The sequence below is a fragment of the Photinus pyralis genome, unplaced genomic scaffold (genome assembly GCF_008802855.1).
Source record: "Photinus pyralis isolate 1611_PpyrPB1 unplaced genomic scaffold, Ppyr1.3 Ppyr1.4_LG2, whole genome shotgun sequence".
NCBI lineage: Eukaryota > Metazoa > Arthropoda > Insecta > Coleoptera > Lampyridae > Photinus > Photinus pyralis.
Genome location: NW_022170403.1, coordinates 25,367,948 through 25,378,029, shown reverse-complemented (window position 1 = coordinate 25,378,029; position 10,082 = coordinate 25,367,948). Strand labels below are relative to the sequence as shown.

Here is a 10,082-nt window from a genome sequence, read left to right as displayed (position 1 = left end):
TGAACAAACCCCAAAAGTGGTGACTAACCACGAAAAAGTAATAGCTACCTACTACCTAGCACGTTAGTCGAGTTAAATAAATACCAAAAATAGTTACCGAAAACTTCTTGATTCTCCTATACTAATCAGACCAGGTGTTTTATGGCATATTCTTTCCCCGGATTCGAAATTAAGCTTTTTTATTATTATTTTTCAAAATACTTTACTTGCAAACACGCTCGCGTTTATATAGAAAGATGTTCGGACTATAATATGCAATTAATACTTAGTTTAATCCTTTGTATGGGCGGAAGTACCTACTAATAAAAAATCGGAAGTAAATGTTGCTCACACCTGCAGCCACGAAATTTCAACAATTACAACGATAATTTTAACAAGCACAGGTACCGTAAAGAAGTAAGAACAGGGAGCGCAAGAAGGACGTAGGTACCGAATTTGCGAGAGGATGTTGAGAAAATGTTGAACCGAAGAGAAGACAAGTAGGTAAACACGATTTTACAGCCAACGAAAATTGTCAGGGAAAAAGACAAAATTCAGTTGGTTGTAGTCTCGGTTGTAGTAGGAATTCCATGCATCTTTCGAAGAATTTTTAAAATGTCGTATCGTTAATTACTCGCGTCCAAAAGCATTTATTAAAAGATTGAAGGCGGTAGTACGAAAGTCAATAATGAAGACAAATTTTTCAATTTTACCAAGGATCGACATTCAAATTGAAGGGGAGACGGCGGTAGATACTGGAGGTGAAACTTCACTTATATCAGACAAATTCATTAAACAAAATTTAGGAAGATTAGGGAAGTTTACTGTAACAATAAACGGGATGAGAATAGGTAACTACGGCAAATCAAGTGAGTTTTGCGTTGATTAGAAGAAAATTTATTTTGGGGTTGGAAATGAATGGGGTAAGATTTAATAATGAAATGTTGGTTGTAGCAGGTATGCAAATGGATTGTATAATCGGAGGTGATATTTTAAAGGAGCATAATTGGGGTGATCAATTTTGAAGGTTTAGTTATAATAGGGAAAGTTAGGACAAACAAAATGATGAAGAACAGGTGAAACAAAAGAAAGAAAACCAGAAACCCGCGTTAAAAATTAATCACGTACCGCAAATACAACCTGAGATTAGTAAAGAAACAATTCGAGAAAATTAAATTGCCATGAGGCGTAGAAGGATGTAATTGTAGATTTATTTGTCAAACAGAAAGAATTAATTAATAAAGAAAGGAAGGTAGCGTCAGGGATGGATGGCCGATATTTAGGGAAAATTCAAACTTATACTCTGTGCCTTTCCATTATCGACAAGAAGTGAGGGAAGTTCTGAAGAAAATTATGGTAGATGGGAATTATGGAAAGGGCAAATACTAATCAATCCTGTAGATATAGTGATTGTTGAGAACAAAAATGGAATTTTGCGTTTATGTTTGGATGCGAAGAAATTAATAATTTTCCACCACCTACTAATTTATGCAAATTAAGAGGATTTTTAGGTTTATTGAATGATTATACCTACCTAAGTACAGGAAATTTGTACCCAGGTATTCAAATATTTCGGTACCGCTAGTTAAATGAACTAAAGAAAGAACTGAGGCTTTTGTCTATAGTTAAAGGAAGGGGAATCAAATTACCCGAATTTTAATGAAAAATTCATTTTGCGAACAGATATGCTTCAGAGTGTAGTTGCAAAGGTTTTAGTTCAAGTACAGGATGGAATTGAAGTACCCATAATATACCTATGGGTCTCATATATGTTGTACCTATTTCGAAGATTTTGAGAGGATCTGAATTAAATTATTCTGTCTCAGAAAAAGATTGGATTAGTTTAGTAAAAAGTGCCAAAAATAACCAAAATTTAGTAATGATTGATTTATTTTCTCGTTTTACAAAATTGTATCTTGTGCCAGTGTGCACGACGGATAAAACATTACCTACAGATGTTGGATAAAATGGATTGATGAGGTAGGGAGGCATAGAAAGATTCTTGCGGATAATGCAACTTGTTTTAATAATGATAGGTTTAGGTTAGCTTTAACGGACAGAGAAATAAACTTAGGATTTTGTTCAATTAGACATCCATAGGGTGGTAAGTGTCTCCTACGTGCAGGTGGTGAGTGTCTCCCACGTGTTGGTGGTGAGTGTATTGTGCAGGCCATCGTGTTGGTCGTGCTTTGTTGTTGGGCTATGGTAAAACCCCTGGCAGATATCTGGATATATTCCTAGGCTTTTAGACTGCATTATGTGCATGTGCCTATGACGCGGTCCCGCGGGTAGCTCCCGTTGATTATACCGCTGGGGGTGCAGAGCTCGACCTGGAGGTTGTTCCCAGGTAGGGCAATGAGCGACATAGATCGACGTTACTGATCTATTGGCCGAGGGTCCTGGTCAGAGGACCGAGGGGGGATGTGTATCCTAAATAATACACGTGCGCGCGGCGTAACCCTTTCCCAAATAGGTCTGAGCTCCATCTTAACCCTTTAAGAAGCCATCTCCAACAACGCATTCAACCCCAATCGCCAACCGTAGTGTTCGGAGATCCAGGAGAACTTACCGCCAGCTCGGGGCTAATGCCCCCCGGTGGGTTACTTAATTAATTGCCGAGGATCGCGGTTAAGCAGTCGCGATATTTATATATATTTATGTAAACATCACCCTTGAGCGCGGAATACGACCAGTCAGACTGAATGCTGCCATGCCAATCCCTTATGCGTAGATTACAGAAGGACGTTACTAATGAAAGGTGAGTTTACAGTAGATTTGTCGCATCTGAATAATGAGTTCTGACGAACAATTAGCTCCCATTTAATTATCGATTTCCCTTGTTATTATATAAAAATACCCCTCATTACCTACACTAGGTAATTTGATTTGTGTTTAGAAGAAATTTTGTTTGTGTGAATCTGTGAAATATAAATCGTGTGTTTATTCGAACCCTTTAACGATCCAGGTAAAGGTCTCATGCCTAATTTATGATCAATTTTATTGTTCCGTACCGAAAGTTTATTTCAGGTGTCTTCAAAATTTGTTTAAATACTTAATCCTTTTGGAATTAAGGAATTTGATCGTATTTGTCTTAGAATTTAAAATTTTTTCGTTGTACCTGGATTTAGATGTGGCCAAAGAGGGCTATAGCTAATTTTAAGGTGTTTTGTGTATGGTTAATTTTGGTCAGGCCATTGCACACAGAAATATTTATATGATACGCACCTACTACTTATAGTTAAAGAAACTTTAAATACAAATACAAAGGAGTATGATCATTTAAATAAAATATAAATTTCCAACTAATGAAAAAATAACCAAATTCTTTTGTATGGATCCATGCACTTTATAATAATTAAATGCAATGCAAATCTATTCCATACCATTAATTTACACAGATCGGTTCCTTTAAGGATATTGTAGTTACAAACTACACATCCGCTGTAAATTGTTAAAGATTACCAACCAATACTGTATAGGTACAATTAAAAAAACTTACAAATGGTACAGTCAACTCTTGAAAAGTTCCCCTCCAAGAAAAATTGCATCGCTGTTTGGTTGATAGGTACAGTTTCCTCTCGTGCAGTATGGAAATTTCTGGATAATGATTTTTATTCATCTCAATCGCATCAAACCCAGCTTCGCTGGCACAATTGTGTTTATGATTTAGGAAAACAATAGGGAAAACGCACACAATTTTACACTGAACTCGTTAAATATTTCGCTATGTAGATATTCGAGATTTTGCGTAAGTAAAATATATGCCACAACGAATACGATTTAAGAGTTCTGATTATTTAACTACGTCCAAGTTTAGTTTACGTTAATATTAATGAGGGCACTAAACGTACGTGTAATATACCTACTGCCTCTCCACTTTCCAGTCTCCAGACTCACTTTACCTTCTCGTGGTTTAAAAATAGATTTCTCTTTGTAACAGTTAAATCAGTTGCGACATATATAACAGTTCCAGATACGTACGCGCAAGCGAATTTGTCTTTATCGGAATTCTAATAACATCAAAACTGCGTTATCTCTCTTGAAACCGCGCGATCGAGATTGAGAGATCATAAAATTAAAATTAGAACTAGCACGTTATTGCGATCGAAGTTAAGGCCTATTTGATTTTCTATATGTAAGTTGCCCAGTAAAAAACTGAAACGGAACCAAAGCAGATGCCACCACGGCGTGCTCTGTAACCCTATAACCTATTGTGAATTTCAAGGGTTTATCAAGAACTGATAGCAGTTAGGTTGAAATTTCATTATGAAATCGTACTTTGTTAGCCTGTTTCCTCCCTTTGTTTTAACATGATTGCTTACATGAGTTCGTAGATGAGCATAATTAGCAGAACAAATACCTACTCAATTGATTAACTTGACCTGTTTGTATAATGATAAAAAATCAGACATTTTCTTCGTCCCTGAATACAGTCAACTTAATTCGACCTTAGCCAAGCAGCCTTTAGACATTGAGATGAGTTAATTGTTTCAATTTAAAAATGACTTCTCTCTTCAATGGCATATTGATAAGCAAACAATATAAGTATTTAAAAACAGTAAGGAAAATGTTTATTTCAAAATGGAAAATGACAAATACATAAATTTCAAATGATAAATTAAACTCCTCTATTAGGCAGATCTTTTACTTTATAAATGCGTACCAGCCAATGTTCAGTGGTGTACGCTTCTTCGAGAACATCCAATTCAAAATCCTTATTGCCGATTTCAGCACTACGGACTCGATCATAACCAGGCGGTTTTCCCCCTAATATATTGGAGTCAAATATATGGTGTTGACTTTGCAACTTACCCTCAGTGTATACTTGTCCAAAACGATAATAGCACATCTTGTACATAAGACAATTGAGCAAAGTAGGCGAACCTTCTTTGTCGATTCTGAATTCACCGTTCGGTGAATAATAATCCCATTCTTTAATATGCGCGCCGCGATCAGTACTACCGCCTATGTAAACTAAAGTGAAGGCGAATCAAAATATTTGATACTTACCAATGCGAACCATCCACAGGAACTTGTTAATATCATCAGAAGAATAACCGGTCAATCCTCCAAATATAACAAGAACATAATCCACATCAAGTTCGCGCATTATTTCGTACGCTTTTTCCTCAGAACTTGCCATAGCTTGTCCCACGCGACTTATGTGCGTATTATTCCAAGTATTATTGTCAACCAGTATCGTGCGATTAGCCATTGCTGTTATTTGATAGCCGTAATCCCACCAAGACATAACTCTCGCGTTTTCTGGTGTGTTCATCTTCAACCAATTATATGCCTCGCGGAAATCGTCAAATATAATCCTTCCGCCGTCATGAGAACGTGCACTTAAGACAATACTGGGTGAACTGTATGCCTCTGATGTAACCCAAGTGCAATGAAACGTGTATGACACCAATAAAGCGCACACTATGGTGACAAATGTTGTGGAAATTTCATTACGTAATACTAAATTTGATTCCAGTTTTTTGTGCCTTCTATGTTCAGTGGGATTCTTGCTATCGACATTTTTCATAAACTTCGTAAGAAGGTGTGAGACTGCGATTCCGCTTAAAATACACATCACAGGTGCCAAGACCAACATCAAACGTACCATTACACCCTACAATGGATTTTGCGTGATATAGTGTGAACCCATGTAAGTCTTACCGCAAAATAAATACTAGTAACTCCATACAAGATCAAAAAGATGTTGGCATCAGTCAACTGTGCAAAGCAGAAGTACAACCCAGCGGGAAATAGAAACACTAGAATTTGTAAGTCGAAGTAAAATGAACTCCACGATGTCGGCTGATGTTCGGAAACGCTGGCGATTATCGGAATGTGATTCTTCGCGTAGGACGGATCAAGAAGCGAGTAAAATCGGCCGGTCCAAGGCGAAATCTTCCCAGAAAATGTCAAAACTCCGATGAATATCGCGACGGCGACTCCGAAAGTGTAGGCCAGCGCGCCGAATAATGTCTCGAATTCGTCCTGCTTCAGCTTACTACGTAGATAATCTACAGCTGCTAGTATCTGGCATAAGCCGAACACTCCCAAAGCCTACGAATAAAATTATGGTAGGAAAATAGAATTATCTAAACAAAATATTTAAAAACATTATCAACTGAGCTTGTTATGCACATCAAATATTTTTTGTGGCTAATACACTTCCAATTTTTGAAGGATATCACCTCACCTTAAAAAATGAAGATGGAATGACCCACGATTTTTTTGTTTCTCTAAGCTGTTTTTGATTTAGAATAAGCTAGTTTATTAGCGCTTGTAAATTGCTATAATAAAAAAATTATGGAACACCTGCTATTTTTTTTATTTCCTTGTAGTTCTTAAAATTTAATTTTTCAAAATTGTAAGGAAGCGCTCAGTTGCCGCATATAATTGATCAGTTTTATTGTTCCCGTGTTGCGATCAACCCGAAATTCCAGGTAAGGATAGGCATTACTGGGTTACCGAATTTGGAAATATAAATCCAGCAAATTAAGTAAGTGTAATTAACAGTAGCTAATTAACTGACTTGCAGTAAATCGCATCCGAACCAGTCGTGACTGGATTCATTAAAAGCGCGCTTAATTGAGGTAAATTTTAAGACCAGTTCCAGATTTGTATGTTTATCGCAGGCCACACAATTAAATAAAGAAGTTGTAATTTTAGGATGTCGATAACCAAATACGCCGGCCGACTTGGAATTTCCTTCGTTCCCTCCATGACAAAGCCGAATTTTATGAAAAGTAAATCAGATGTTTAGAGGAGATCTTTCTGCCTTTTGCACTTTCGCAAACTACGTTTTCTTATACTGCAATACGTGTGTACATTCGAGATGAGGCAGGTCATTATAATTCAAATAAATGCGAGAAGAGCGAGTTAGCTGTGTTGTTACCAAACTTTAAATGACAAAAAAGCTTGTAATAGCGCGGGAGTAGATATTTAAATCATTCATCGTTGTAAGGTAAAGCGTTTATTGGATTGTATTTTACAAATATGAGTGTAAATAGTGGGAGGCCAATCGGCTCATTCGGCGGATCCTGAAGAAAGAGATTAAGCCATGAGCGAGCCATCGTCTGCATCAATTTATCTTCGCGCTGTAGACAATGATATTCGCAGCATTTGCAAGAAAAAAACTAATCAAGTTGACAATTTCCACCTCAGAACACCTCGGGTAGAAGCCACGCCCCAGGAGTCGCTTCGTTTTGGAATATAAACAGTGTTGTAGTTATTTTGTATTTAAGTACCTACCAAACAGTTTAAAAACATTTTGTTCAAGCGATACACAATTGTGTATACTTTTGTGAAGACAATTTAACCACCTACTTGCCATTGGCATGAAGTTGGTGTTTTTGTGGACGCATTTTCTTGTAAAGTTTTAGACTCTTGCCTGAAAATTCTCAATAGATTAACGTATTGCAGTCCGATTTATTTTTTTACACACGGTGTTTATTAAAATATAATAAATTTTCTTTTAACATCTGAGGGGTATTTATTATACAGTTATAGTTATTTCATTTATAAATAAAGTTGCATATTTCCTATCAATGCGAAGTATGTTCTTGCGAATGCATGTGATTTAACCATTTATTTTACAGGATTTAACCATTTATTTTACAGGATTGTTTCGCCTCAACCATTAGTAAATACTAATACGTTACTCGCTATTGCAGCAAAGAGGCAGAAAATAAGAACAGTTTCATAATTTAATAAAGGTTAGGTATTATTTATCCCTGTACCCTTCCCCTTACGAGGGCAAAAGAGGATCATTGACTGACAGCTAGCCAGAGCATATTTATTTACATAATTACACCACAACCAATGTAATTGAGTTTTGTGAAGATTAACCAGAGGAAGGAGAAGACATCTGTTACATTTTTGTAGATTTGTATGTTTCTTTATTTTATAGCAGATGTTAAATTGACATTTTAGTAGGTTTGAATAAGTTCTTTAACCGCAAGGATAGATAAAGTGATCACTTTAACCGTTAGGGTAGATAAAGTGAAACAAATGATTGTGCATTTTAATGACATCTGTCATTCTTATTTCACGATATAAAATGACGTTCAGAACATATGACAATTCTGTTTCTATGGAAACGATCGCGACGGTATAACCTAAGCTTGCTATTTTTGAAGTATCTAAATTAAATTCAGAATTATCACAAGCTTTACAATGATTCTATGGCTTCTGCTATAAAATAAAGCTTTGCATATTATACAAACTAACCATCTTGTGAAAGTTAATTCACTCAATGGTTAAAATATCCCTTTATCGTCTGGTATAATAAATAAATATTATCCACAGCAGTGGCAATTCCTAGGGCAATTCCTTACATTTCAAGTTGGGTGGTCTGCATGACCACAACCAGTTTAAATTAATAACCTGATCAGCTAAAATATGTAAGTGGTGCAAAACAAATGAATAAAGTGTCGACTACATCAAATAAAATATATCAAAAGGTAAGTATAGGTACTTCAGAGGAGCCGCCTCTGATCCATAGTGAGTAACTCAAACATTCAAATATTATAGATCCCCCTATTATATTTTGTGGCATAAGACTTTGCAATCTCGGTGTTAAAACACAACAAAAATTATAAATATTAATTAAACTTCTGTAAATCAAATCTCAGATGATCCTATTTTATCCAGAGGATCAAACCATTCTTGAAAGGAATGCAATTTCTATTCTGGGAACACTATCATTAATAAGGTGTCCAGAAATTATAATTAAAAAATAATAAAATTTAAAAAAAAAATGTTGTTTGAACCCAAGTAAAACTTACCAGCATATGCTCTGAACTTTGCACTGGCTGGAAGCCAACAAACGAAATCTGCATAGATAAAATCGTGCCGACACAGTATAAAGTGCTGTAAGCAATGTAGATGCGATGTGAAAAACGGCCTGTTACCATCAGCGTCAGCACATGTAATGGGATAAGATTTATTAGGAACACGTACCCACCCCATGAAGACACCTACAACATATTTAGTGTGGGGGCGCTCTATACTAAAACCAGCTCACCATATAAAAGTAGGCTAACGCGGCTAAGGTACTCCAAAATATACTACCGGTTTTCACCGCCTTAATCCACATGTAATAAGTGAGCAGCATACAAAAGATTGCAATTCCCTCGTTATCATAGCTTCCCGCCACTGATCTACTGATATAACCGGGTACAATAGCGACCATAGCCGCGGCAACCAGCCCAGCACCAGCATTTCGCAATTCTTTTGTTAGTAGATAAGTTATGATGGTGGTTAAGGACGAAAACAGTGGTGCCAAGAACACGCACACGTTACGTATGTCGATTGTGATATTCAACAGCCAGCACAAATGATAAATGGCTGCGGATGTTATCATCAACCCCGGATAGATGGTACCTAAAGTAAACTGTAGAGAATAGTGCCACTATTTACCTACGTGTCTTACCTCCGATGATTCTTCCGAGTGGATACCATGCTCGGTCGTCGAACCAATTGTGAAACGAATAAAAGCCTTGCTCGGCTAAGTACTTGGTGGTGCGGTAATTGAAGTATGGATCAAATTCGTGAATAACACTTTCAAATCGTAAAACCGAGAATAACCTTGTTGCGAATGCTACGGAGGTGATATGAGTACTTCGACTAAGCGCAGTGCATACGTACAGAGTATTGCGGCAACCGTTAAAATAGATAATGTTAATAACGTTTCCTGCTTGTCAGCGTTGGCGTGAGACTGTGGCTTTTTACTTAAACTAATCATGTTTTTGTACCTAAAAGGGGTTCAATATACATTTAAGAAACTGAGATTGGGTTGAGGTTAAGTTATTAGCATCAAATTAAAATGGTTAGTGTTCAATATAATTAGATATTCATCTGATTATAGTACCTATAACTACACTAATTAGGCGGTATTTTAAATTTTACATAGAATTTACAACGTAAGCAAGTACCGGGTACCGGCAAATCAAGGTGACCAATCACGCTTGAAATAGAAGTCACGTGACCTGCCACCTTCCAAATTTTGAGAGGACATTTAAAAATAATACACCTTTGTCAATTTCCAATCTATAATTATTGTATTTTCCATTTATATATACAGAGAGATTTTTTTAATTTCC

The 10,082-nt window shown here is 36.4% G+C and overlaps 1 protein-coding gene across 2 annotated transcripts; it reads right to left on the bottom strand.

Moving 5' to 3' along the window:
* Nucleotides 1-4,525: 4,525 nt before the first annotated feature.
* Nucleotides 4,526-9,993, bottom strand: LOC116162931 (dolichyl-diphosphooligosaccharide--protein glycosyltransferase subunit STT3A). Of its 2 annotated transcripts, XM_031476707.1 has the most exons (9): nt 9,851-9,993; nt 9,628-9,734; nt 9,413-9,580; nt 9,005-9,363; nt 8,766-8,957; nt 5,647-6,039; nt 4,990-5,599; nt 4,792-4,944; nt 4,526-4,746 (listed from the first exon to the last, which is right to left on the bottom strand). In XM_031476707.1, the coding sequence occupies exons 2-9, from the start codon at nt 9,722-9,724 to the stop codon at nt 4,598-4,600; spliced, it is 2,121 nt and encodes a 706-aa protein (XP_031332567.1). In that variant the 5' UTR covers nt 9,725-9,734; nt 9,851-9,993; the 3' UTR covers nt 4,526-4,597. The 2 variants fall into 2 exon arrangements, with proteins under 2 accessions (XP_031332567.1, XP_031332568.1); XM_031476708.1 differs by lacking the exon at nt 9,851-9,993 and having other exon boundaries at nt 9,628-9,844.
* Nucleotides 9,994-10,082: the final 89 nt, after the last annotated feature.